The 27,013-nt window shown below is 62.1% G+C and overlaps 1 protein-coding gene across 7 annotated transcripts in view; it reads right to left on the bottom strand.

The window, feature by feature from the left end:
- Nucleotides 1-26,680, bottom strand: part of TMEM94 (transmembrane protein 94) — a 30,870-nt gene extending 4,190 nt beyond the window's left edge. The window contains exons 1-20 of one of the 7 annotated variants that reach the window (XM_045837412.1): nucleotides 26,558-26,680; nucleotides 18,383-18,512; nucleotides 9,103-9,222; nucleotides 8,688-8,815; nucleotides 8,296-8,432; nucleotides 6,606-6,808; nucleotides 6,093-6,244; nucleotides 5,640-5,742; nucleotides 5,348-5,434; nucleotides 4,971-5,087; nucleotides 4,626-4,682; nucleotides 4,279-4,383; nucleotides 4,033-4,197; nucleotides 3,627-3,836; nucleotides 2,743-3,058; nucleotides 2,240-2,413; nucleotides 1,744-1,846; nucleotides 1,396-1,613; nucleotides 475-656; nucleotides 217-367 (exon numbers count right to left, since the gene is read on the bottom strand). In XM_045837412.1, coding sequence (XP_045693368.1) covers nucleotides 217-367; nucleotides 475-656; nucleotides 1,396-1,613; nucleotides 1,744-1,846; nucleotides 2,240-2,413; nucleotides 2,743-3,058; nucleotides 3,627-3,836; nucleotides 4,033-4,197; nucleotides 4,279-4,383; nucleotides 4,626-4,682; nucleotides 4,971-5,087; nucleotides 5,348-5,434; nucleotides 5,640-5,742; nucleotides 6,093-6,244; nucleotides 6,606-6,808; nucleotides 8,296-8,432; nucleotides 8,688-8,815; nucleotides 9,103-9,222; nucleotides 18,383-18,406 — 2,752 coding nt within the window. In that variant the 5' untranslated portion in view covers nucleotides 18,407-18,512; nucleotides 26,558-26,680. Of the gene's footprint in view, nucleotides 1-216; nucleotides 368-474; nucleotides 657-1,395; nucleotides 1,614-1,743; nucleotides 1,847-2,239; nucleotides 2,414-2,742; nucleotides 3,059-3,626; nucleotides 3,837-4,032; nucleotides 4,198-4,278; nucleotides 4,384-4,625; nucleotides 4,683-4,970; nucleotides 5,088-5,347; nucleotides 5,435-5,639; nucleotides 5,743-6,092; nucleotides 6,245-6,605; nucleotides 6,809-8,295; nucleotides 8,433-8,687; nucleotides 8,816-9,102; nucleotides 9,223-14,472; nucleotides 14,698-18,382; nucleotides 18,513-18,972; nucleotides 18,996-19,340; nucleotides 19,363-26,557 lie in introns of those variants that run through there. The other 6 variants (XM_045837414.1, XM_045837413.1, XM_045837408.1 and 3 more) reach the window with 6 other exon arrangements.
- Between the last annotated feature and the right edge of the window lie 333 nt (nucleotides 26,681-27,013).

The following is a 27,013-nucleotide window of genomic DNA, read 5'->3' as shown; positions in this document are numbered from 1 at the left end:
CCAGCCTTCTAAGGGCCTCTGCTTGCCCTTTTATGGCAGGGGACTCCCTGCCTATGTGTCCTCCCCGCCCCTATTGGCTGCCGTTACTGCGGGGAGGTTGCAGCCGCTTTCCACGGGAATGTGCGTGTCCAGAGGGCTCCAGGGGGCACTTTCTAGTACAGCTGCAAGCGGGGGGCCCACCCCACCTCAAACCCCCACCTCGTCCGCACCACAAACCTTTGCTCTCACCCTGATTCAGGTCATCGTGCAGGGAGCCGGCGTGGCTGGGGCTGGAGGGCGGGATCTCCGAGCCGGGCATGTCGCCGTTGGGCGTGAGGGAGATGTGGCAGTTCCAGCCCGTCTCCAGGCCCATCTTCTCTGCGAACACCTGCACGAGGCACCCGGCCGTGAGCAGACGGGCCCCAGAGCCCACGGGCATGAGGATCAGTGGCTGCAGCGGGGCACCAGCAGGCGGGGCGGGGGGGCTCTCCCCACCTTGCTTTTGAGCTCGTCCTCCAGAGAGAAGTAGACGAAGCGAATGCAGGCGTTGACCAGCCCGTCGATGAGGCGCACGACGTCCAGCCGGGCCTGGTACTGGGAGGACACCATGCCCATGAAGATCTGGCCGCTCAGGGCCTGCACGCAGTCTTCCTTCTCCAGCACCTCCCCGATCCCTTCTTCGGGGGGGGGGGGGCGGGGGGGCACGCAGCACAAGGACCAGCCGAGGCGAGGCCCGGTCAGGACACCCAGGAACCGGCAGATTCCGGGAGGCAGCCCAGGGCCGCGCACACACCGATGCCACACCCAGATCGACGAGGGGCACGCAGGTCACGGCGGACCACGCACGCACAGAGCGGGACACACGGCGGAGCCGACAGACACGGGAGAGAAGACAATGAAAGGCACTCATCAGTCCGGCGACAATCCCACGGAGTAGCAGCAACAGCCCAGCCCTGCCCCGGGCGAGGGGGCTGGCCCCACCCTTGGCGACTGCTTCAGTTCACGGTCTCTTGGGTCTTACATAAAACCCTGTGGTTGGCGGAGTGGGGAGTCGGGGGTGGGGGGCAGCAGAGCGCTGGGCCCTTCTGTGCCAGCAGGGTCTGTGACCCGGCCTCCTGTCCGACTCGAGTAGGCTGAGGCTCCGTAACCGCTGCTGCTGTGTCACTTTCAAAGAAAGCGACTTTCCATGTGTCATCCCACTGGAGGAGCGCCCCAGGGAACCGGGAGGAGGGGGACAGAGGCAGCACCAGCTTTATGCATGAGAACAGGAGGGCTTGCCTGTGTCACCACACAGTGAGTGCCGCCACGGCACTCCAGGTCCAGGGCTGTGCCCGCTGTGCCCTCTGCGGGGATCACCCCACAGCCCTCGGGGAGCCCTCCCGCTCCGGCCCCCACCGGGGCGGCTGTGCAAGGTACCGTCGGAGCTCCAGCTGTTGCGGCGGGTGCTCAGCTTGATGGGCACGGTGCTGGGCAGCTCGCACACGGTGAAGATGCTGCTCTGGCCGGGCGCCTGCACCAGCTCGATGCACTTGCCATTGAGCTGCGAGGACAGCGTGCAGCTCATGGGCTTATAGGCGAAGGCGGAGCAGTAACCAGACAGGCAGGCTCGCTGGTAGAAGTCCAGCACTTTCTTTCTGCCGGGGAGGAGGGGCGGACGTGAGGCCAGCGGTCCTGCGACGCCCCAGGCCCGTGAGCTGGGAAGGCCAACCGCCCGGACTGCCCGGGCCGGAGGCTCCGGCCACGGGCGTGTGCTTCCTCACCCACCTGTCGGAACCCGAAAGAGGGTAGATGTCGGCTCCGTCCCAGAAGTCTGTGCAGGCCTCCAAGACCACGTCCGCCGTGCCGTGGGACAGCATCTGTTCTGTGCCTGAGGGCCGCGGGTGAGAAGGCCAGGCTGTGAGTGCCCGAGCCTCCCCCGCCCGGCTCTGACCTCACGGGCAACCCACTGCCGACCTCGGGAACGGTGCCAGAGAGCCCCCGGGGGCGCAGGGGACCGTCCGGCCTCGCAGCAGCACAGCCAGCCTGCGCAGGATGCCCCGGGCATGCCGTGTGGGCACCGAGCTGCCCGTGCCACAGACGGTCCCATCCTCGGTGACCGCCGCCATCCCAGCCCTAGTCCCCCCACCTGATCCCTGCCGTGTCGGGGGTCTTCGGGAGTGGCCTAGTGCCCCTCTGCCCGGCGCTCCTAAGACAGATGAGGAGCCCTGCCCCGAGCTCCCAGAAGGTCTGGCCCGATGTGGGCCAAGCCCGGGAGACTCACTGGTGGTGGTGTCCTTGATGAAGAGGCTGATCATGTGGCTGAGCGGGGGCCGCCGCTTGGTGACACAGGACAGCCTCCCCAGGGAGCTCTCCTTCACCATCTCGGCGCTGGGGAGGCGGTAGAGCGCCAGGTGGTTCTCCTGCTTGAAGAGCTCCTTGGCCCCGGGGGTGAAGCCTGCCGGAGAGGGCAGCACTCACAGCCTGGGGGAGGGGGCCCGCACCCAGCACCCAGCACCCAGCACCCAGCACCCCTCCCTGGTGGCACAGAGTGAAAGCCACGCTGGCCTGGCTCCTGCCTCCTCTGCAAGCCACAGCCACTGCCACAGCGACTTCCCGGGTTAGGAAGCACCGCCGAACAGCAGTGCCCGGCTGAAGGAGACGCCCAGAAGCTAAAAGGGTTCCCGGTGATCTCGACTGACGCCACGCCCGGGACTGGTCTGTTTGGAGCCGGTGGCCTGGCCTCTGCCAAGCGCCCAGCCGCCAGCCCCGCTGGGAGCCGCGTACCGATAAGGCGGGCGAGCTCGCAGAGCCCCCAGGGCACGTGGATGGGCAGCACAGCGCTGTGGCTCTCCTGCAGGGCGATGTTGCGCAGGTGGTCGGAGAAGCGGCACAGGCGCTCGGTGACGCCGGCGTTGCACAGGTTCAGCAGCACGTTGAGGCCCAGGGGCTTGAGGGAGGTGAGGTGGAGCTGCCAGTTGGAGTCGTCGAACTGGATGCAGGGGGGGTTCTGCTGGTCCTGCGACAGGCTCAGCATCTCCAGGTGGTAGTCGCACACAAAGTCCTCTGCTTCATAGGGCTCGCCCTCCAGCCCGGGCTGGCCCTGGGGGGGACGGGGAGGCGAGAGGGGGGCCTCAGGCTGGGCGGGGTGCAGGGTGCCCCTGAGAGGAGGCACCCCAATCCCAGCGCAGCATGCTCATGCTTCTCCCTCCCCTCCCTCCCAGGGACCCCCTCGCTGTCCTTCCGAGGCCCCTGACTGCTCCCAGACTCTGTGCCAGCAGCGCTGGCAACACCCTAGAAAGGGGTGAGCAGACCAGGGAGGGCACAGTGAAGGACCTTCTTTGGAGGGGAGGACGTTCCGGAAGGAGCCGCCGGCTCTCGGCCTTTAGAAGGCTGGGACTGGGGGACAGCGCCTCCCCCCGACCCACGGCCATCAGAGAGACCCGCAGAGGGGCGAGGGCCCCCCCGCACAGAGGAGCCGGGTGGGGGAAGCCACAGGAGGTGTCCTGCCTGGCCCAGCCTGGAGACCCGAGAGCCTGGGCTTTGGGCGCCAGCCCCCCCCAGCCCGGGCAGGACCCCGTGGGCCCCTGCAGCAGAGCAGCCCCGGACACCCCGTGCCCGATGAGGGGGCCGCTCTCCGCCCCCTCCTCTTCTCCGCCCCCTCCTCTCACCTTGCCGGGCTCTTCGTCGCCGCCATCGGCGTCCCTGCTGAAGCTCACGTTCGAGCCGGAGGGGTGTTTGCCGCGGCCGGGCGCCCTGTGGTAGGAGCAGGCTTCGGGGGGCTTGGGGCCGTCGCCGGGCCAGCTGTCACGCGCCTGCTCGTCGGAAAGGTGCAGGGCGGTGTTCAGGGAGCCCGCCAGGAGGGCGTCTCGTTCGTGCGGCTGCGGAGAACGGGGGCACAGGCCTTGGACCGGGCCCGACAGCGGCCAGGGGCCGGGGGCAGGGCGGTTACTCCCCCCGCTGCCCTGTCCGGGGACTTGGCCTGAGCCGCTCAGGAGCAGACCCCTCACGGTGCCCAAGCCCTCCTCCTTCCTCCTCCTCCTCCTCGCCTCGGCCCTCCAAGGCCGCCCACCGCACCTCCTCCTCTCCCTCGGGGTGGCAGAAGGAGCGGGCGGACAGGTCATCCGTGAGGTCCTCGTGGCTGCTGTGCGGGGGCCCCATCTTCCCGCTGAAGAACAGCACGGTCTCTGGGCTGGGGTTTGGCCATGACAGGATGCCCTGCTTGTCTACACAGCACAGGACCTGCAGGGGGAGACAGGGTTGGGGGAGGGGCTCGGAGCGGCAGCCGAGGCAGGGTCCTCCCGCCGGGAGGGCCGCGCTCACCGTGACGGAGCCCAGGCTGTGCAGCAGGCTGGAGCTGTGGCTCAGCGTTGGCGACGTCCCCTGGATCACCCGCAGGAAGTGGCCCCAGATGCAGCGCAGCATTTCCTGGGGGGAGGGAGTCCATGGGGGCATTTGGGACACGGCCACAGTTCCCAGGAGCCGGCCTCTGCGGCCACCACGGGGAACAGTCCAGGAGGCACCAGGAAGTGGGGGTGGGGGTGGGGGGCATTGGTGTGGGCAAGGCGGCGACACACTGCCTGGCGGGGAGACGGAGGCTGGGGCTGCAAGAGCCCCCTGGGGGGGCTGGGAGGTGGCGGAGTCGGGGAGAACCCGCCCGGGGAGCGCACCTGAGTGGAGACGGCCTCCGTGTAGCTGCTGAGCGTGTCCTCCGAGAACTTGGCCAGCTGCACGGAGGAGAGGGCGTGAGCCTCACGGAGGGGACTGCCCTCCGCACACAGGCCCCTACTTTGGCAGGTGGGGGCCCCGCACCAGCAAGGCTCCCAACGTCTGTGGCAAAGGACACTGAGCAGCCGGACACCCAGACACCCAGTTTCCCCCGCCTGCTGAGAGCCAGGGTGGACGCTTGCCCGCCCCCGGAGGGCAGCACACCCAGGAGGACCGCCCAGGGCCCACCCGTGCACCGGGCCCACGGGACGGCTGGGCTCCCGCTGCCGTTCCCTGCGGGCTCCTACCAGGGAGCTGGGGGAGCCCTTGCTCATCTGGGCCAGCACACGGGCTTCTCCGCAGGCGGTGGCCAGGACCCAGAGGACCGGAAAGATCAGGGGGAGGATGGGCAGGACACCGTTCACCTGAGAGAGAGGGAACCACAGTGACGGCTCCGCAGAGCTGCTGGCCCCCAAAGAGCAGGGCATGGCTTCCCCTGCCCCGGGGCCACTCCCTGAGTGGCAAGGGACAGCTGTCGGGGACAGCAGGCAGCAAGGGAATCAAGTGTTCTTAAGCTGAAGCCCGGGGGACCCCTGGGCTGCAGAGAAAGAAGGGCGGTCAGGGACGAGGGGACCCAGCCCCCAGGGAAAGAGAAAAGCACGACGGAGAGGAAGGGGGCTGGCACCTGCAGCTGGAGGAGAGTGTACTGCCAGGAGGTGACGCCGGGGGCCTTCAGTATGAAGCGCAGGCCGTTGGTGAAGAGGAAGCTGGCCTGGTGGGAGCATGAGAGGCGCCGCTTTAACCCCTGTCCCCTGGAGCGGGACCCGGGCCCTGAGCCTCCCGGCCCTTTGCCCGCTCACCCCCAACCCTGGCTGGCTCAGCCTAGGACCCCCACCTCCACTCCCACGCTCACCCGAGCTGCCCCTCAGGCTCCCCCACTGCCCTCCCCCGTCCCCGGCGCAGCACGCCTCACGCACCAGGACCACGGGCATGGCGTAGTGCAGCATCACCGACTGCACCGTGAACCGCTCGTTGTCCAGGGCGGTGACGGGGCGGGACAGGGCCATGTCCAGGCACCATCTGCAGAAACAGGTGACCCTGGGCTCAGGGCAAAGCCCAGACACCCGTGCTGTCCCTGAGCATCCCTGAGGCCTGCGGTTCCCGCTAGTCCCCCAGTCCCAGCCATGGGACCCCTGGAGAGTGGCCCGCACTGCCTCCAGAGCCGCCTGAGAGCTGGGACAGGGGGGCAGGGAGAGCCACCACCGGGTCGGAGTGCTCACCGGACGCCAGAGGGAAGAACCCACAGAGAGAGAGGGGCCTGCCCGGAGGGGCCGCCGCGGGGGCAGGCCCTTCCCCCGTGGCTCCTGCTCGCGGAGGCGCTGGAGAAGAGAAGTCGGGCCGGCGGGAGAAAGGCAGGGCAGCGCCCCTACCTGACGTTGTCGATCACGGGGGTCTCGAGGACGCGGAAGAGCCGGTGCTGCTGCGGGTTCTGGGGCCCTTTCTTCACTTCTCCCCGGGGGGAAGGGGGTGGGGAGAAAGGGGGAAACAGGTCCCCGGGCTCCAAGACGATGTGCTCGTCGTCCTGCCAGGGATGAAGGGGAGGAGCGTGAGGGCGAGGAAGGGCTTCCATGGGAGGCCCCCCTTCCTTGATGACTCCAGCTACATGGAGACGTATCATGGGGTCAGGGGGCCGTCGGCGGGCAAAGAGTCACTTGGGCCGGGGCCGGTGGGACTGGGTTCCCGGTAGCAGGAGGATCCGAGGAGAAAGAACAGGACAAGGCGGAGAACGCTGTCCCAGCCAGCCCCGCTCCGTTCCCCTGCAGCCTGTGCCCAGAAGTCTGCGAGTCAGAGGGAGGCTCTGGGATTCAGCCTGGGGCCCTCACGCCGTGGCCCGTGGGCTCCCCCACGGCCCTTCCAGGGGAGGGGGGAAAGCCCCGAGCTACCTTGATCCCCCTCAGAGAGGCGAAGGATTCCTGGCCGGGCCTCAGGGCTATGATGTCTCCTTCTACCAACAGGCTAACTGGCAGGTTGACCAGATGTCCGTCTCGGTAGGCCCAGTGCAGGGACCAGGACGGTGCGAAGGGCATGTGGAGGTCGGGGTACATGGCATCGGGCCACTTGATCTCCTTGCCATCCCTGAGGGCGTCTGGAGAGAACGGGGAGAGGGAGAGCGCCTCACCCAGGGCTCCGCACACCGGGCAGAGCCCGCACACACCACGCACGGGGCTTTGCCTGCCCGGGGAAGCCTTTCCCAAGCACCCAGCCCCAGGCATGGCCGCCTCCTCCGAACACCGGAAGCTCTTCTCCTCTGTACCCCTGTCCCTTTCGGGTGCACTTCACAGACACTGCCGAGGGTTTTGAGGAGTGCGCTGAGCCCCACGGGGGTACAAATGTACAAAGCGAGGACCGCAAGGTCCCTGCCCTTGAGGAGCCACAGCCTGGGAGGGAAGAAGAGACACGTGGGCAGGCGACTCCGCCGACATAAGCGCACGTGCGAGGAACGCTCAGGGAAGATCCCAGAGCTGCAGGAGCACAGAAGTGCTAGGGCAATCAGAGATGGCTTCCCTGGAAGAGGGAGCCCGGGAGAGAAGCCTTGAAGAATGGGCAGGATTTCTTGTCAGCCGCAGGCGGTGAGGGAGATGCACGCCAGGGAGAAAGACAGCAGGACGGAGGCACGGGGACAGGGGAGCCCTCGGCGGGTTTGGGCGTGGGAGCAGTTTTAACGTGAGGATGAGGAGCAAAAGCAGAGGCTGGAAAGGAAGGTCAGAGCCCGTGCCAGAGGCTCCGAGAAGCCACGCGGAATGGTTCGATGAGCAAGAGGGAGCCGCTGCTGGCTCCTGAGCAAAGACGGAGCTCCTGGAGAGCAGGGCCCACGGTTCCCGGTCACCACCGCTACACTCCCAGCAGCCAGCGCCCGGCTGCAGTGCGTTAACCGCATCAGGTTCTCACTGAGCACTTCGGCCCCTGCCGCCCCACACTATCAGAGAGTGGTCTCACGAGAGTAGGTGCTGCTTCTCTCACGAGACCGCACACTCCTAGAAAGCTGGATCCACCATCTCCCAAAAGAGCCTAATGTCGTCCGCAACCCCGGCACCGGGGCCGGGGGCTGCAGGAGCGCTGGCCGAGCGGCTGGACGAGCAGAGACCTGCCCGCCTGAGCACGTCCCTCCTCCCTCGGGAGCTGGGCAGCTCCCCCGGGGCTCCTGGCTCCCTGACCCCAGCCCCGGTGCTCGCAGGTCTCTCAGGCTCCTCTGGTCCCCGGCCCACCGCCCCTGGCCCAGCACCAGCTGCCACAGCAGACGTGGAGGAGAACTCCCGACGGTCCTCCTGCCGAGAGAGGGTCTTCCCTGCCCGTCTCCAAAGCGACAGAGCAAGCCCACAAGCCCCCGGGGCTGCGACTTGCCGCCTGCCTGCCCAGGCCCCCCCTGGGCACCCACTGCAGCCCCCACGGCCCTCACTGTGCTGCTGGGAAGAGGGCAGGTCACCCCGCTGACTCGCTGACGCCCGGAGCCCCCAGAGTGCCGACCAGAGGCAACGCCTGCCTGCGGGCCGGCGCTCGGGACGGGGTTGTTCGGGCGCCGAGCCAGTACGGGGCAGCTCCCCCCCGCCCAGCATGGCTGACCCGTGGTCTCACCCTGGATTTGGTCGATGATCCCTCGGAGCCTCCGCTCCACCTCCCGCCGTTTCAGCCGGTCTTGCCGCCCGATGAGGAGGAGGTTGAGGAGCAGCAAGAGGAGCAGGGCCGAGGCGTTCACCAGCTCCACCCCGTGGCTGGCGGGACGGGTGAGAGCTACTAGCACCAGCGCGGCCAACCCAGGGCCCTGGGCTCCTCACTCACGCCCCACCCAGACCCCCCTGAAAAGAGGGTCAAGTTCCCGTCCTGCCAGCAGCCAGCCAAGGGACTGGGGAATCGCTGCACAGCCCAGGTGCCGGCTGTGGGGGCAGCAGCCCATCTCCCCGGGGTGTCCCGGGCGGGGCAAGGAGCAGCCCAGACCCGGGAGGGAGAGGCCAGGCAGGAGCCCCCACCTGCCGGCCGGCTGGCCCCCGTAGCAGCCCAGCAGCAGCAGCACAGCCAGCAGCATGAGCGACGCGCCGGGCCAGTGGAAGCAGGAGCAGCGGTTACTGTGGTGCAGGAAGCTGCTTCTCCACACCTCCTGGGGAGCACAGGGGCCGCGGAGTGAGGGGCCGCCTTCCCCCATACCCCCCCCCCCGTACCCACCCCACCCTGTGGCTGCCTCAGTCTCCCCTTTCGGGCTCAGCTGGGGTCCAGTCTGTTGGGCTCCTACAGCAAGAGGGGCCGGGCCATCTGCGAAAGGGACCCCAGCTCCTTTCTGATTTTCGGTGAGTCCTAGGGGCGTCGCGCCGCCGGGGCATCAGGGTGAGTTGGGGCACTGAGAAGGGCCCCGAGCTGCTCTGCCATCCCAGCCAGGCTCTGGCCTACCTTCCAGGTGAGGCACCTCTTCCGCTCCTTCAGGTGTCCCTCCAGCACCGCCTCCAGCTGCTCCTTCAGGATGCTGAGGGCCTTCCGGGTGGACAGGCCCAGGGCCGAGGGCAGCTCGTCCTGCAGGGAAGCAGGAAGCACTCGGCGTGTCCCCGGAAGCCCCAGGTCCCCGCCAGGACGGGGCTCTCCCCTCCCCCTGCCCCTGCCCAGGCCCTGCCTCCCTCCTCCTGAATCCTCACCTCTTCCTCCACTAGCCCCTGACCCTTGGGGTGTAAGCAAGTTCGAATCTCCACCAGACCAAAAGATGTTTGAGTACGCGGTCTCCCCTACTCTTCAAAGCCAAGTTTAAAACAGAAACAAAACTAACTACACCCCGTGTCTTCTAACTCACCTGCCACTCATCTTTCAACCCGCCGCCACCAGCATCTCCCAGCGCCGCCAGGGCTGTGGTCACCGCCGGCCCCCCACCCTGCCTGCCTCACTGCTGCTGCCTTTACGTGCTGTTAGATACGGGGCGGGGGGTGGCTAGCACGGGGAGGCTAGCGGTTCGTTGTCCCTGGAGAACATACTAGGGGGAACCCCATCATCTCCCAGAGAGGGAGGACGGAGCCGTGTGACGCCAGAAGGACACGACCTGGCAGAAACGACAGCCAGTCCCAGGAAAGGACTGTGCACCAGTGACGCCTATGCCCCCTCCCTCAGGATGGCAACACCAGGGACCCCCTGGCCTGGCCTCTGCTCAGTGAGCCCCCTGCCCCGCTCCTGTCCCTCCTTCTCCGACTCTGCCCTTTCCCCTCCTCCGACCCCATGGTCCGCCCCACACATCTTCACAGCAGGACGTCCGTTTCCGGGGCGACCCGGCCATAGTGATAGTAGACGCAGCTGCCGCCCCACCGATAAGCTCGCACCCCCTAGATCTCACCCCCAGCCCGACCACCGCCCCGAATCCACGGCTGGTTCAGAGACACCTGAGTCCATGGGTCCGAGCCCAGGAACGGCCACCTGCCCCCAATGCCCCCCCAGAGCCGGCATTCCTCTGCAGTCGCCACCTCACGGGGCACCCAGGCCAAAGCAGGGGACCCCCCACCCCCGGCCCACCCTCCTCTTCCCAACCCCCAGTCACCACCTTGCCCAAAGCCATCGCAACACCCACCAGCGTGAGTGCGTGCCCGATCACCGGGCCCCTTCTCCTTTGAAACCAGGTCCAGGGTCCCGAGCGTGCCCGGTCCCCTGCCGGCCTCCTTGCCTGCCACTCCTGACACAGGCCACGCCCCCCCACGCGTGAACACCGCTTTGCATTTTCCCCGCCAAGAACACACTCCCTGCCCCAGACAGCTCTCACCTCCCCTTCGAGACTCAGCTCGAACGTCACCAGCTCTAGGAAAAGTTTGCAAAACCCAGGGCTGCACCTGGAGGGGAGGGTTCATATTCCAGTAGCACCCTGGGCACCCTGGCTGGCCACGGGCTGCCCCGTGCGGAACTGCAGTCACAGAGTCACCTGTCTGGCGGCCCCACAAGGCTGCCCTTTCCTTAAAAACGGGTCCTGAGTTCTCCCACCCCCACACTGTCCCCCACCAGCTGCTGGGACGGCGCCCAGTACCCAGCAGCAGCCTGGCGAGCTCTCGCTGAGCGAGCGATGACAATGAACACACACACGCAGCCTCGAGGATCCCAGCAATGCCTTATCGGGCGGGGGCGGTGGGGAGTGGGGCTGCCCCCGCCCCCCAGGTCTATAGCAGGCATACCTGGAGCCTTTAAAAGCGGCCGACCAGGCCCTGCCCCAGACCTACTGAACCAAAACTTCTGCGGGTGGGGCCTGCCCCGGGTTGAATCCGATGCACGGGGTGGGGGGTCCTAGGAAAAAGAACACCCCGGGAAAGGCAGTGCCTGTAGGCGGAGCAAATGATCGCAGAGCCGTCTGAAGAGCACCATCGTGAGCTCCCGCCAGGCAACGCTCCTGGGTGGAAGGAGCCCTGGACCTGGGGCGCCAGGAACGGGACTTGGGGTCACCCACTGAGCCCTGACCGAAGTTGCCGGGCCGGTGGCGCCCCGGCTGCCGCAGCCCACTGCCCTCGAGCCTCCCCTACTCCTGCTGCCCCATCTGTCGGCCTCCCAGGGGCTGCCCGGGCTCTGCCACGCAGGCTCCCGGCCTCGGCAGCCTCACCCCTCGAGGGACACCCGTCTCCAAGACCGCAAGAGCACGCTGGGCTGGGGGGCTGTCCCTGCGCCTGCAGGCCTGTCCCGCCTGCCCAAAGAGAGTCCCCACCCTGGCCCAGGGCCAGCCTCCACGGCCTGAGGGACAAGGGTGGGCTCCGGAGCGGGCCTGGCCCCAAGGCTCCCCAGATCCCTTGCTGGTAACTCATCTAATCCCCACTCTCCACAGAGGCTTTGGGGGATTAGGAAGATAAGGGCTGCTTCTTCCCCAGGGGGGCAACGGCTTATTCCAGCTCAGGAAGACCGGGCAGGGAGCCTGCCCCCTAAATACTGTGCTCGTGAGTAAGCACCCGCATCCCTTGGCAGGGCTCCTGGGGCCTCCCCAGGGGGCCGTGGCCCAAACCAGCGCTCAGGTCTGCACCCGCCTCCTTGACTCCTGACATGGAAGGGGAGGGAGCCGCTGGGAGGGTGTCAGGGGAGGCGAGAAGGGAGAGGAGACTGCAGGCCTTCCCGTGTCCGAGCAGCTGGCCCGGGGTGGGGACGCCCGGCCCTCCCGGTCCAGGGAGGGAGAGAGTCTGAAGGCACAGCTGCTGGGAATGGCCACAGTGAGAGAGCAGGGTCGCCAGGACCTGCCCTCCCCTCCGATCCTTTCTCCCTCGGGCTCAGCCTTCTGCGGGTCCTCAGCCCTGGACCTTACTGCCTAGCCAGGCCTCCAGAACCCACGACGGGAGAAAACCCCGCCAGGAGGCAGGGCAGGTCCGGCCCGCAGAGGAGGAAAAAGGCTTCGTGCCACAAAGGCAGGGATTGGGCGGGAGGAAGGAAGGGCCGCAGGTCCCCTGGGGAGCTGCTCGGCCTGCAGCAGGGACCAGCCTGGGGCAGGCAGAGACGGACGGGCTAAAAGGAGCTGCCCGCCAGCCAGGGCAGTGACTGTCTCTCCTGTAGCCAGGCCTGTGGAACTTGGACACTCGGCGACTGCCCTCTGCTTACCCTGGGGCTGTCCTGACATCTGCTGCCTTATTGCAGGTGCCCCAACCCCAGGACCTCCTCCTCCCCTGCCTGGCCATGCACTTGCCCCCACCCCCCACCGCCCCCAGGCTCCTAGAAGCTGTCGGCCACTGCTCTCCGGGCACCAGGCACGGGACGGCAGAGGCTCCCGGGCCAGGGCCAACGGGGGCAGGAGGGGGCCTGCAGAGCTGACTGTGTGCGTCTGCCCCCGCATGTTGAGTCTGGCCAGGAGCGCCGGCCCCAGACTGATGATTAAAGACAGTACGGCGGAGGGAAAAGAAGTCCTTCTGTAATTACATGCCGCCCTGAGAAAGTGCCTGCCCGCACAGGCTGGCCCGGGGGCAAGCACACAGCCTGCGGGGCCAGCCTCCTCTCCGCGCCCGGACCTCGCTCGTCCAACTGCCACGGCCACTTGCCGACCCGAAAGGCCACAGCTCGCCCCTCTCTGGCAGGAGAGCCCAGTCCCAGGAAGAGTCACCGCTGCTCTCCTGGGACATGGTTTCTCTCCCCGGTGGGGCGGCAGCCACGGCCGGGGAGACCTTGGTGGAAGACCTTCACCCTTCCCGAGGGAAGTTCCGAGAGGGCTGATGGGCTCTGCCAACCCCTTTCACGGCACGAGTTAGGCCGGGCGCCCTACGGTGCCTGGGCACCACTGGGGCGACTGGGCGAGGCCGGCTATGGCAGGTCTGAGAAACGGGGACCCGAGCTGTGTGTGTGCAGCCCGAGGTCGGCTTTTCTTGCCCCCTCCTCCCCCGGGGCCAGCAGGGGTGAGGGACATCGGCCTGGCCTTAAGGACCCAAAGGCTCTTCCTGCTTCCCAGATGCTCAGAAACCACAAACCTCCTCCACCTCCGGAGACGTCCCTGGGACAAGCAACGGCTCGAGGGGGCTTCTCCACTGGAGGGGAGGCCAGGCCAGGCCCTGCTTCTCCGCCCACTGAGGCTTTGCAGACAGAACCGACCCAGTCCCACGGGTCTGACTGCCCACACGCAACCGGCCCCAAGAGAGAGGCACTCGAGGCTCCGGGAGGCCCGGGCTCGGGAGAGGCTCGTGGAGAACCCCCACGCGCGCTGGGCTGCTTCTCTCTGTCCCATCATCCACGGGAGACACCGGCAGAGCGGGGGGGTTGGGGGGGCAGCAGGATGGGGAGGGACCTCTGTCAAACCAGAACCGCAGGGGATCTGCTGCTAAACAGGCCCAGCCCTGCAGGGCCTGGAGCCGAGCATCTGGGTCAAGGGAGCGAGTCAGCGCACCTGTGCGCACCTGTGCTCTCCTGCGCCCCCCTCGCCAGGTTGCTCCGCTGGCCCAGAGCCAGAAGCCCCCCGCAGCCCCCAACCCCTGTCCTTTGGGGGCTCCTGCAAGGCTCTGTCGGCACGGCCATTTTTTCCTTCCTACTCCACCTGTTTGGGGAGCAAGCGGAATCGAGGTCCTCCAGGCTCAGGTAGACAGGTTATGAATCTAGACCTTGACCCTTGGCCTTGACGGCAGTAGATAACCACCAGTTAGAACTGGCCGGTCCCTCTACCAGGTCCCCACCATCACAGCCTCCTTGGCCACGGCAGGCAGGGCCGGCACCCAAAGCTGGACACCGCGTGATACCTGAATCCCTGAAGCACAGATTTGGCCACAAGAGCCAAGGTGCTTTTTAGCAGCCATGATAAATCTCTCCTGAGTTTGGCCAGATGCAAATTGACGCTGCCTGCAGCCAGGCCAGCCAGCGCCTCCAGCTCCCACCCCTTCCTCACTGTCCAGGCACCGGCCGACTGTGGCACCTTCGCCCCTCTGCTTCTGCCTGCACCACCCAGGCCGAGGAAGGAATTACCCCAGCTCCGTTTCTCCAGAGAGAAAAGCCCCCTCAGCAGCCCCCCCGAGGAGGGCCGGCACCCGGGCCCAGAGCTGCCTGTGGCTGATGCGTGCAGACCCAGGTCCTAGCCCCTAGGCGGCCGGTGCCCCCCTGGGAACTTGGGCTCTACTCCCACTCCGGGTGACCTGGGGACCTGGCTGCCGCCAGTCCCGAAACACACCAGCATGCTGGCTCCCAATCCCGGCCTCCTTCCATCACCCCCCCAGCTACCTCGCAACCGGAGCTGCCTCCCTCCGGTGGGCATCCATCTGCAACCGCTTTCAACAACCGCGTCCCCAAAGCCTCCCCCCGCACCAAGCAGGGGACAGGCGTTTTGACACAAATGCGCACCCACACTGGCATACTCACTTTGCTGCGCTTGCCCTGAAGAGGCACCCATAGCTCTGCCTGCTTAAAGAGCATGAGCCACGGGGAGTCGGCTACGGAACTTCCCACACAGCAGAGAGAGAGAGAGAGAGAGAGAGAGAGAGAGGGAGAGAGAAGAAAGGGAGAGAGCTACGGAGCGTGTGAGCGAGGCGCGGGTGCCGCAGCGACCGCACGCAGCCCGGTGGAGCTCCGATCTGCTGATTAATTCAGCCTATTTCCAGGCCCGCTGCAGACGGAGGGAGGGAAGAGGAGGAGGAGGCAGGCTGCACAGCAGCCCAGGGGGAGGGAGGGAGGGGGGAGGAGAGAGAGAATTGCGAGGAGAAGTTTGTAGATGCTCTGCCAGATGTCCAAGGGGGTGGCCTGCTAGTCAGAGGAGGCCACTGCGGGTGAGCAGAGGGGGCGACCTGCAGCCAAGAGGGGGCGGGGTGTGGGGCCAGGAGGAACAGTGCAGGACGCCGCTGCGGTCGTCAAGGCAACTGCAGGCATCAAGGAGCACCTGGGCTCCTTTCCACGGCCCAAGTCACTGGGCAAGGTTAGGGGCCCCACAGTGGACAGCCTGCCAGGTGAGGGCTCCCCCGGATTACCGAGACTCCCAGTGTGGAGCCACGCCAACCACAGCTCTTTCTGCAGCCAGAGCTGCAGGAAGGGGGTGGGGGGGACTTGCAAGTTATTAATAGCAGCACATCCTGCGAGGAAGGGGGAAGAGCTGGCAACAGAGAAGTCTGAAGCATGACTTCCAGGGGGGCGGGGCAGGGGCCGGGAAGCGAGTGGAAGAATCCAGCGCAGAGGGCAGAGCCGGCCCTGAAAGGGCGGGCCTGTGAGGATTCCAGCATCTGGGAGCCAACACCTGCCCACCAGGTGGTATCGGGACCCCAGCAGCTGCTCTTCAAGGAGCCCGAGGAGCCGGGGCAGCAGCTGACGAGCACCTGGGTGCAGTTGGGCCTGCCTACGCGCTCCTGGGACCAGAAGACGGCGGACACCCGGCCGGAAGGAGGAGGCCTGTGACCTGGGCTCCCGCCTCAGCCCCTCCCTCAGCATCTCTCTGGGCCCCCGAGGGGGACAGCAGGAAGCCGTCAGCACTTCCCCTGGGGGAAGGAGGGCAGAGGTCCCGGGACTGTGTGGGAAACTTCTCTGCCTCCGTCCAGGCCGCCCTGAGGATGGGGCTGCAAGAGCCCGAGGGAGAGGACACAGCCCGACGGTCCAATAGCCACCGAGCGCGGGCTGGAGCCTGAGCGTGGCTCTCCCGGGCCCTCGTTGCCTAGACAACACGGTCTCTGGAGCTGCAGGGAAGGGAGGACTTCTCACTGCCAGCTTACCCCCTCCCCCTTCTCCAGCACAGCCCCCTCCCAAACCCAGGGCTGAGTGGGGAAGGAAGGGAGGGGCCCCGGCCTTCGGGAAGTTAAGGGCAGGAAGCCACCCCGAGGCCCAGGCCCGTGGGAGGCAGGACGGCTGCTGTCTGTGCCTGGGGCTGCACCTAGCAAACCGCAAGGAGGAAGACTCCTGCCCCCCTGACCCCTGCTCCCGGGTCAGGGTCCCCCTTTAGTTTTCTACCAAGGAGCTGCTCCCGGGGAACCATGGTGAAGCCGACACCCACCCGTCCCCGCCCCCTGCCCCCCGCCTGCACGAGAGGCCCTGGAAGGACCAGCGCTGGGGTCCAGGTCCGAGCCAGGGGCTCTGCGGGAGCCCCCCATCCCCCCAACGCTGCCCACTTCTCTGCCTCTCAGATGCAGAACCCAGACCTCACTGCTACAGCGTGTCCACCTTGCGCTGGAGGACTGGAGGGGGGGAGGGGAGGCTCTGAAGGGGACGCACTGAGGACAGGGAGGTCACAAAGAGATGGGGCACAGGGTGCAGAACATCCGCCAGCAGCGGCCTCGCCGATCCTGGGCTGCCTCCGGGGACGGCAGGCCCCTGGCCATCAGCGGCCACCGCCCGGCTCTCCGTCTCCCGCCCCCGCCCGAGCCGTGACTGGCGGAGGCCGCAGGCTCTGCTTTGAGAAGCCCAGTCCCACCGCCTGCCGCCAGGCACCTCGGGCAGAAAGCCCGTCAGGTGCTATGACTTAGCTGCTCGTACTACTAATTCCTCAGCCAGGCCGGAAGCTTCTCCAAGCCAGGGGCCACCTGCCCGGCGGAGCCTGCAGTTCCACACACCCAAGGGAAGCGCTGTTAAGTACAGCAGCTGCTGATGGTGACGGGGACGGGGACGGGGACGGGGACGGTGCTCTCCAGCTCAGGACTCAGCGAGCCAGACGGAGAAAGACGAGCAAAAAGGGAAATCCTCCAGGAAAAATGGCCCCTGAGAACTAACCAGCCCGGGCTCTCAAGTGCTCCTCCCCAGGCTTGAGAGAGAAGCCAGCCCCTTGGTCACAGAACTCTGCTTCCCCAAATTACTGGGAACTGAGGTTTCAGCAACAGGCTGGGACCAGAGGACAGTACTGTCCTCTGTTTTGGGGATAGTCAGCCTTACCCAGACAGAGCCCGGGGCATGGGGGGGGGGGTGCAGGTAGGGGTGCTCCCTGGAATTGCAACCCTTGGTTGCAGTTGGTAACCCCTGGCATGCAGGTGCACCCACACTAGGGGTGACTGTAGCTTTCCTTGTGTGCCAGGCACTGCTGGGGTGGCCACCCGCAGAGCAGCCGGAAGCCTCTGTGAACAGGGGGCTGGACACACCCGCTGCGGGCCCAGGCACACAGGTCACTCCACAGCCGGCCCACGGCGCGGGAGGCCCAGAGCTGCACAAGCAGGCACCCAGCCAGGTGCCACTAGAGGCCGGAGCTCCCTCTGCACACTTCCCAAGATCTCTGTGGCAGGAAGATCACGATCCATAAGTTCAAGTTAATACATATTTATCAAGCCAGGGCCTATGCTGAGAGCCAGGGCACGGGCAGGTTATCCAACGCGGTGTAGCGAGTATGAGGGCAGCGGTTGAAGATGCTGAAAGGAGGGGCCTCTGGGCAGGGGAAGGAGGATTTACCGGGAGAAGGGGATGTCTACACTCAGTCTGGAAGAAAGGATAGTAGGGGTTTGCCCGGGAGAAGGGTGGGGGGCATTTCAGGGTGACTGCCTAAATGGGAAGTGTGTGCCCGAGGCAGGGAAGGCTGGGGACGCAGGGCCAATGGCCAGGAGCAGGACCAGGGAGGGCTCTGTCCTCTACGAGAAAGGTTTCAGCAGGTGGCACAAAGCCACCGACAACCTGTAAGCAGGGGCGACGAAAGGTCAGCCCCGCATTTTGGGCGGCCTTCTCTGGCAGCAGAGTCAGGGAGTCAGAGATGGAGGGGCCAGCTGGAAGGTGTGGCGCAAGCCCAGGCGAGAGGCCGAAGGATCTCCTCGAGGGCAGCCTTCATCCAGGAGTGGGACCCTCGGATGACAAATCTACCTGCACACAGAGCCAGTGCGCCGGCAGGCAGGCGCACCTGAGGTCAGGCTGGGAGTGTGTGGGGGGGTCCGTACCGCCCTCCCAGCGGCCCCCTTCCCGCTGACGGTGCAGTTCCGTCTGCAGTCTGACCGGGAGCTCTGCCCTAACCACAGACAGGCTGCCCGACAGTGCTCGCTCGCCGCGGCTCAGCAGGCTGGGGCAGAGCCCCGGCGAGGAGCAAACAGACGGAATTACACAGCCCCGGGCAAGAAGTGAGAGACTGGCTCGCGGCCAGCCCGAGTCAGAGCAGAACCGCGCTGCCTGGCAGCGGTGTTAACCGCCTGGCCTGCCTCTGCCCTGCACTCGCCGCTCCCTGAGCCTCTGCTTTCCAGCCGAGCCCAACCCCCAAGCCCCAGAGCCCCGCCCCTCTCTCACTTTCGGTTTGAGGACCCCAAAGGAGGACCTCCCAGGCAAACGCAAGTGGGGAGGGTGCAACAGACACACAGGCAATCCCCACCAGGGAACCGAATACACCTACCGCACGCTTCTCCTTCGGGTCCATGGGCCCCGAGTCCTGCAGGCATGCCCAGGTGAGTGTGGTCACCCCCGAAAGGAAGGCTCCTCCCCAACATGGACAAACCCCAGTGACTCTGTCACAGTCGCAGCATCTGGTGGGAGGGGGCGGGGAGAGAATGAGAAAGAAATCACATCAGTCCAGGTTGCCGGGACAGGCGGCTATTGTGAAACAGGACAGTGTCCTCTAAACAAACAGAGTGGCGGAGGGGGAAGTGGCGCCCCGACCACAGAGGCCCCGGCCAGCCCAGTCCCCGAGCACAGCTTCCCCAGGCAGTCCCGTCTCCGGGGCCAGGAGGGCGAGGGCGTCGGAGGGGATGCCCGGGGGGCGGGGGCGAGCTTTCCATCTCTTAACCGTCATCTTCAGAGGCACGAGTGTCTCCTTTCGTGTGCACGCTTTCACTCGCTGCTCCGGGCAGGCAGGGCAACCCTTGGCTTATCAGCTCTTGAGGAAGTGAAGGGAAGCTTTAAGGTGAACTGGACCGCAGACACAGCTGGAATAAGCAGGAGGGTGGCGGGGGGGTGGGGGCAGTGGCGATGACAGAAAGCAGAGACCTGCTCCTGCTGAGGTTGCCACCCGGAGCACATGCCACGTGCTGGGAACACACGCCGTCCACGCCACACACACCTGCCCGCAGCCAGCCGGGCGTCTCGGGCAATTTGCTGACAGGGCGGTGCTCACCAGGCACCTGAGCAGATATCCTTCCGCAAACACACGTGAGCTATTCCGACTACAATCTGGAAGGTGATGGTTAGCCCCACCTCCCCACTCCAGGCCCCTCCCACATGACCCCTGACCCTCAGCCACCCATCCTGACAACCAACACACTTTCATGGTTTCAGATCAGGGCGTGCCTGGGTAAAGAGTGCCACTGAGTCATCTGGTTTGCTGCCAGGTGACTTCTCGTGCAGAAACCGCTAACCTGCTGACGAGGGCAGTTCTCTCCGGGGGCCTGCGGCAAAGCCGCGCTAAGAGGAGCCGGCCAGAAGGCCGCAGAGCCGAACCACGAGAGCACTGTTTAGAAACAAAAGGAGCCGTGTCCAGGGGACCCCAGGCAGGAGGCCGAGGCTCTGCTGCCACCAGCCCCTCTCTGAGATCCCATCCAACTCCTCGCAGGGTGGCACCAGGGCCGACGTCACAGGCCAGGGCGGCCGAGCCTGCGGTCCCTGCCTTTGCGGCCGGGGCGTTCAACGCTGAGCAAGCCCCTCGGGGGTCGGAGACAGGCAGTGAATTGCAGTGACATTTGCTCTTTGGCAGGCAGCTGAAACGGGATCCTGAGAGGCCGAACCCACTTCTCCCGGAGGCCACTCTGAGTCAGGCTGCCTGGGCCCTGTTTACAAGTACAGCTCCAGGTCCCCATGACACTCCGTCCCAGCGGGGCTGGATGAGGTCGTCGCCACACAGGGAAAGGGACCGGGAGCCAGGGGGGAATTGCACGTAACTCCTGCCAACACCGAAACAGTGAAACAATTCTGCTGCCAGCTGGAACCACAGAGGTTCAGAGAGGGCAGCCAGGAGCAGGGCATGCTTCTGAGAGCCTCTGTTTTCCCATCGCTCCATACATGGGGTTCTGGGAGAGAGCCGTGCTCAGCTGCTGATCTGACACCAGCAGCTGGGTCCTTAAAGGGCCAGTTCAGTTCCTGGCCCGCTGTGGAAAAAGAGCACAGGCTTCACAGCCAGATAGCCCTGGGTTCAAGTCCTGACTCCACCACGTATCGGATGCCAACTGACCTTCGCAAGTGACTTGTCTCTCTGAGCTTCAGTGACCTTGCTCATAGAATGGAAATGATAATACCCAATCCTAGAGGTGCAGCAACAGTGAGGTAAAATGTTGGATGCCGAGGGTCTAGAACCGTATTTGACACATAGCAGTTGGCATTACTGTCCTCAGCAAACAGGAAATGTGATCGGTTCTGCTGAGATAAGGAATGAGAACTCCACAGCAAGGAGGAAAAAGGAAACGAAGCATAAAGACTGTAGAGAAATAAGGAAAAGTGTCTTTATTTGCAGAAGACTACATTGTACATGTAAAAGGAATATAAACATATTTTTTAGGAATATAAAAATAAAATATTAGAACAAATAAGTGGCCAAAGTTTCAGGATACAGGGTCAAAATACAAAATGTAAATATAAATTAAATGTCAATAGGCTATTATGAAATATAGGAAAACTAAAAATTTAGCCCTGGCTGGTGTGGCTCAATGGACTGAGCACCAGCAGGCAAACCAAAGGGTCGCTGGTTCTGTTCCCAGTCAGGGCACATGCCTGGGTTGCAGGCCAGATCCCCCAGTGGGGCACTTGAGAGGCAACCACACATTGATGTTTCTCTCCTTCTCTTTCTTCCTCCCTTCCCCTCTCTCTAAAAATAAATAAATAAAAATTTTTAAAAAGAAAAATTTAAAATATTACTTATAATAGTATAAAAAAACACAAAATACTTAGTAATAACTTTAACAAAAATACGTGTAAGACCATTCACTGCTGAGGGACAGTAAAGAAGACCTAAGTAAATGGAGGGTTACATCCTGTCCTGCTCATGGATGGAAGACTCAATATTAAGATGCCTCACCTGGCTGGTGTAGCTCAGTGGATTGAACTCGGGCTGCGAACCAAAGCGTCACAGGTTCGATTCCCAGCCAGGGCACATGCCTGGGTTGCAGGCCACGGCCCCCAGCAACTGCACATTGATGTTCTCTCTCTCTCTCTTTCTCCCTCCCTTCCCTCTCTAAAAAAAAATAATAAATAAATAAAATCTAAAAAAAAAATTTCAAGTTGGCATTGACATACTACAGGAGAGCTGCCAACAGGAGCTGCAGCATTTCGAGGAGAAAGAGACCCGTGGGGGTTTGGGAGCCAGGGGTCGCTTCCCAGACGAAGCCAGGCCAGAGCTACACCCTTAAGAAAGCTCAGGAGTGAGAAGAATGAGAGCAACCCAAGCAAGAACTGGAGGTCCCAACAAAGGCACCGAGGAGGAAACGCGGGAGCCTTTTTGAACGACGGTGATTTGACTAGTTTGGTTAGAGCAGAAGGCCGGGCAGGGAAGAGCGAGGCAATGAGGGGCCACGTGGGGGGCAGGAAATCAAGGGCTGAAATGCACAGTCCCCTGAAGGCCAAAACCAAGAGGCCCTGAGGAGTCACTGAAGGTTCCTGAGTGGCTGACGAAGGTGGAGAATAAATCAGACAAGAGAGGGGAAGAAATTACAGGTAGAAGAGTTAGGAGAAAATTACGATACAATCTCCTTGGTTTGTCAGGACAAGTAGCTAGACAAAGGCAAACAGAGAAGCCACGAAAGCAAGCGGCTGGGGGCTTCCTGCTGCCAAGCTCGGAAACCAGCATCACAGCCCTGGCTGGTGTGGCTCAGTGGATTGAGCACTGGCCTGCGAACCAAAGGGTTGCGGTTCAATTCCCAGTCAAGGCACATGCCTGGCTTGCAGACCAGGTCTCCAGCAAGGGGTGCATGAGAGACAACCACACATTGATGTTTCTCTCCCTCCCTTCCCCTCTCTCTAAAATAAATAAACAAAATCTTAAAAAAAAAGAATAAATTAGCAATATTAAAAAACAGAAACCACCCTGGCTGGCGTAGCTCAGTGGATTGAGTGCGGGCTATAAACCAAAGCATCGCAGGTTCGATTCCCAGTCAGGGCACATGCCTGGGTTGGAGGCCATGACCCCCAGCAACCGCACATTGATGTTTCTCACTCTCTTTCTCTCTCTTTCTCCCTCCCTTCCCTCTCTAAAAATAAATAAATAAAATCTTAAAAAAAAAAACAAACCAGCATCACAAAGAACTAAATGGGCGTCCAAGGTTCAGGCTGAGGGTGAGGCAAGGGGTTGGCCGTCCTTCTTACCCCATCTAGCACAACCCTCATCACCTGAGCTTGCACTCTAGCCACACCCAACACGCCCAACACACCCAACACACCCCAACCACAGGTTGGCCGACCTGTATTCTGCCGGAAAACCTGGCCAACGAGTACTAACGGGTGGACTGATTGATGTTCTGCTGGAGGAAGGCTTTTAACAGCAAGCCTCGGGGTTCTCTGGTTGGTGACGTCCCAGTCGATAATTTTATCAATGAGTTGAGTGCGGAAACAGATGGTATGCTAATCAAATTCTTGGATGGCATAAACCTGAAAAGTAGACCGGAGTCAAAATCCAAGAAGATCTCAACAGGCTGAATGATGGGCCAAATCTAAAGGATTCTATTTAACTGTAATCGTTTCAATACAAAGTCCTGCCCTGAGGTTCAGAAACCATTGTATCAAACTACTATGAATATAATTTCAATACAAGTGACATGGCTGCCCACAGTTCATTCATATTCAGGCTGCGTGAACAAACATGCCGTGTCCCAGGAAGGAGAGGGGTAAGTCTAGTACGAGATATAAGGAGACAGAATGGGACTTCATATGAACTATATCTTTTACATATTTAAGACTGTACTTTTAAGAAAAGCCAATAGGCTGCCCCGGGAGGGGATGGGCTCCCCGTCAGTACAGAGATCCAAGCAGAGGCTGGGAAATTACGAAGACGAGGAACACATCAGGTTGCAAATAAGAAAGGGATGACTTTCTACGGTCTCTTCTCACCCTGAGAGATGATGAAACCAAGAAATCCAGCTCTGGCTGGCGTAGCTCAGTGGATTGAGTGCAGGCTGCGAACCAAAGTGTCACAGGTTCGATTCCCAGTCAGGGCACATGCCTGGGTTGCAGGCCATGACCCCCAGCAACCGCACATTGATGTTTCTCTCTCTCTCTCTCTCTCTCTCTCTCTCTCTCTCTCTCTCCCCCCCTCCCTTCCCTCTCTGAAAATAAATAAATAAAATCTTTTAAAAAAAGATTTAATCCCTATAAAAAAAAAGAAATTTAGTGGCTTCCACACATGAAAAGACGCTCCGTGTCAACTTTAGAGATGTGGTATGCCCTTTTTAAACGCGCCTTTGGGCCTCTCTCCAGGGTAGGTCCTATCCAAGTGTTTCCCTATATTTTCCTGTTCTACCAAGGGAGACTTCTACCACGAATCTTTTTTTCCAAGAGGATCCTGAAGTTAAGAAAACTGGGCTTGTACAATTCCATTAAGATCTCTAGTTTCCCAAAGGTTCTGAAGGGGTCTCCTTGCCTCGGACACCCCTCTCCTCAGTCCCTTTCGGCCTTCGGAGCTAGCAAACCCCCAAGCAATCAGTGCGAGATGTGCCCAGCAGGACGCAGGCCGCGTGTGGGTGTAAATCTGGCCCTTTCCCTGCTCCCCATGCCACGTGACCGACTGTTTACTACCGTCCTGGCAGCCACAGGCAAAGCTTATTATTACACAAACCCCTGCTCACCAACCAAACCACACATTCTGGCTGGCAGGTCCGTGGGGAAGAAAAACACCCCTGCCGTACCTCGGCCTAGCCCGGGCGCCCTGCAGTGCGCCGGTGCCGCTGTCGACCAATCCGGGCCTACCGGGAAGCCAGGGCTCAAACAGTATTTTCGGAAGGAGCCTATCTTTTAGGTAAAGAATCACACTGTCATGGAAACAGCGCGGACACAATAACAAGGTACAAACTGTTGACACTCATCTACCAGCGGAGAAGTGCCATCCGTGACCCGGGACTTTCTCGTCTGGACACCAGGGATGGACGGAGAGGCTTTGCGCCTTCCCAGCTCTGACGGCCATCGGAAGAGCTCACCCTTGACTCGTCACCTGGGGTCCACTAAAGCCTTGGGTGTAGGTCACAGACACATTGGCCTTCCCCCCTCTCCCTGTGGAAACAGCTCCCCAAGCCCAGCGCTAGGGGAAGAGCAGCTGGGAGAGGGGTCAGGGAACCCAAGGACTGCGACCTTCGTTTCCCATTTGTCCTGCAGGAGTTAAGCTTTCCCAAAGGCTGATTCTCAACCCGAGGAGCTGGCACTCCCTAGCAACTTCTCAAAATAGAAGCGTGAAGGGCTTTCTGTGTTCTTCCCTCCCAAGGCCCGGCCTGGCTCTGGTCTGCTGATGCCGGGTCACCGGTCACCGCACGGGGAGCGGGGTCCGGGGAGGGGCCGAAGCGCGGCCAGCTCTCAATTATTTGGCAGCAGATCATCGAGGGGTTTGTTTGTGCTCCACCTCCCCGGTCAACGCGCTGCCCCCCTGGTATCCAACCACAAGTGGTTTTCCTTCCCATGGTTCTGACAAAAAGAACCAGCGAGCAAGAAAGTCAAGTTAACGACGTGGCAGCTAAAATAAGACGTGCAGAGCATCTGTGGCGTTTATCTGAACACGCTGCCCTCCCCCACCCTTTCCAGGCTTAATGACAGCCTGTGCTCTGGTGTGTGTGGGTCTTCACGGTGATTTTCAAACTGTTTAATCCACATGTCACCTTTATTTGCCTCTCTGGATAATGAACCTTATTTGTGCCATTGCTGTTTGTTTGGTTGTTTTTAATTTAAACTCCCTCGTTGGAAGACTAAGATGGGCACTTCTTTTTGCCAAGATCACTATAAAGACACACCGCAGTGGCGTTCCTTCTTCCTTCAGCGGTTCCCAACCTTTTACCGGCTCTGCTGTGCTCTGACACAACACACGCCCCTTAGCAGCATCTCTAAGGGCGCTACAGTGGTTCCCAAAAATGGAGGAAGAGGCCACTCTGCCCAGACTCCACCCCTCGCTGCCTTCCCCGAGAATCATGGTCATCACGTATGTCCCCAAGTCCAGAGAAAGATCGCAGGAAATATTATGAGAAGAAATCAGCCAGTGAGCTGCCTGCTGGTGACTCAAAATGAATGGATGCAAAAATGTGTGAAGAACCTAGTAAGTGCCAGACCCTAGGCTAGAGATCCTTTGTGTACCATCCCGTTTAAAGCTCCAAGTCCCCTGTAAGAGGCTCAGAGAAGTTAGGGAACTTGAATTTGTCCGATCGCACCAGGAAACAACAGGCTCCAGTGGATAAAAAACCCAAGGATCGGGACTTCCAGGGTTCCAGCCTGGCTTTCGGTGACCCCGGCCCTGCCTCTCTGCCTCTCCCAATAGTTAGTCCCCATCCGTAAAACCAAAAAGTTAAAAATCCCCTCTCCTCAGACTTAGAAGCTCACCGATAAGATGCATACTACAGGAAATATGCATGTGTTTAAAAAAAAACAAAGACAAAACCTCCCTCTCCTCACTTCCATCTTCTAAGAGTACCAGACATAACTAACCGAATTACGCCACTAAAGCTGAATGTCTTGGATCAAGCATAAGAAAACTACCCGTCTCCCAACGCGCAAAATCCCATACTAGAAGCAAAGAGACTCAATACAGAGCTCCCCTCCACCACGCGCCCCCCCGCAAGAGCCACACAAAAACTCCGAACAGAGAGTGGGTTGTAGCGCAGCACGTGACCGAATCAATGAGCACACCAAAGTGCAGCCTGTGGTTACACACCAATGAAAGAGCGCGGGGTTTCCCTCCTGTCTGGCACAGGGCACTGCGCAGGGGCTCACACCATCACCATGGCACACGAGGGACTGTAAGAGCCGGACCTTAGGGGTGTGCGGCAGAGGAATGAGAACACAGCATAGATATCAGTTTACAGAATGCCAACTATTGTGTTCCTCTGGTTGCTTCCAATGAGTCTTTAAACGAGTCTGGTTACGATGGAAGGCAGAAAAGGAAAAAAAAAAGGACACAGAAGCCCCTGGGCTGGCTCCATCCATCCAGACACAGGGGACTCGGTCAGCACGAGGGCCAGGGCAGCAGCTGTGGGCGCGCGCAAGGGAGACAACCGTCTGTGTTGGGGTCGTGGTGGGGCCAGGGATGGGGATTCCCAGATGCCTATAAATACACTAGACGTCAGCGGTGGAAGCCCTCTGGCCAGGGCCCATGCGCGACAAACCCCGGGCAGGTCTCTTTGTTGGTGGGAGAGTTAGATTTTTGACCTGGGACCCCCACAACGGGCCTAGCCAGGGCCAAGGACAGGTATGAGCACCTGAGGGTAGGAAATGAGCAGGACCTGGAGGTCAGAGCCAGTGCCTTGACACACCCTCCGAAGGGATCCCCGGAGGCCATTCTCGGGGTGCAGACCCCAGCCTCCTCCCGCTTCAGCCAAGAATCAGAGGACGCGTAAAGCGGAGCCCCACGCCCCCTTGCTCCCTTGTGCCCCTTGCTTCGGGCCACAGGGCTTCTCGTACTTACCCGGGCCCGGGGGCCTGTCTTCCTCGCCCGCGTTCTCTCCCTCCCTGCCCCCTCCTCACTTAGGGTCCCCTCCTCCAGGGGCCGCAGCCATGTCTGTTGCTGGCAACTATAAGGGGACTTCCCTCCCTTCTCAGACAACGGAGACGCCATTTAGCAAGCTAAAATTATGGGCGCCGATTGGTCAAAAATTGAGATGGGCGGGGACTTCTGGCTTCTTATTGGCTGTGCAGCACGCTAGGCTGTAGCTGCAACCGCCCCTTTGGGAGCCTGGCGGAATCAAGTCCCAAGTGATCCCAGCCTAAGAGCACGCAACTAAGATGCATCTTTAGGTGTAATAATACCAAGGCGGTTTCTGGTGCAAAGGTCCTGACCAGTAGCGGCGGCAGGGCTTCCTCCTTGATTAGTTTCTTTACTCGATTATCCTAAAAAGATGGATAGAGACATCCATCTCCACGC

This window comes from Phyllostomus hastatus, unplaced genomic scaffold (genome assembly GCF_019186645.2).
Source record: "Phyllostomus hastatus isolate PE091 unplaced genomic scaffold, TTU_PhHast_1.1 phas_contig_210, whole genome shotgun sequence".
Classification (NCBI taxonomy): domain Eukaryota; kingdom Metazoa; phylum Chordata; class Mammalia; order Chiroptera; family Phyllostomidae; genus Phyllostomus; species Phyllostomus hastatus.
The sequence above is the reverse complement of the archived record's forward strand: the minus strand, read 5'-3'. Positions and strand labels throughout refer to the sequence as shown.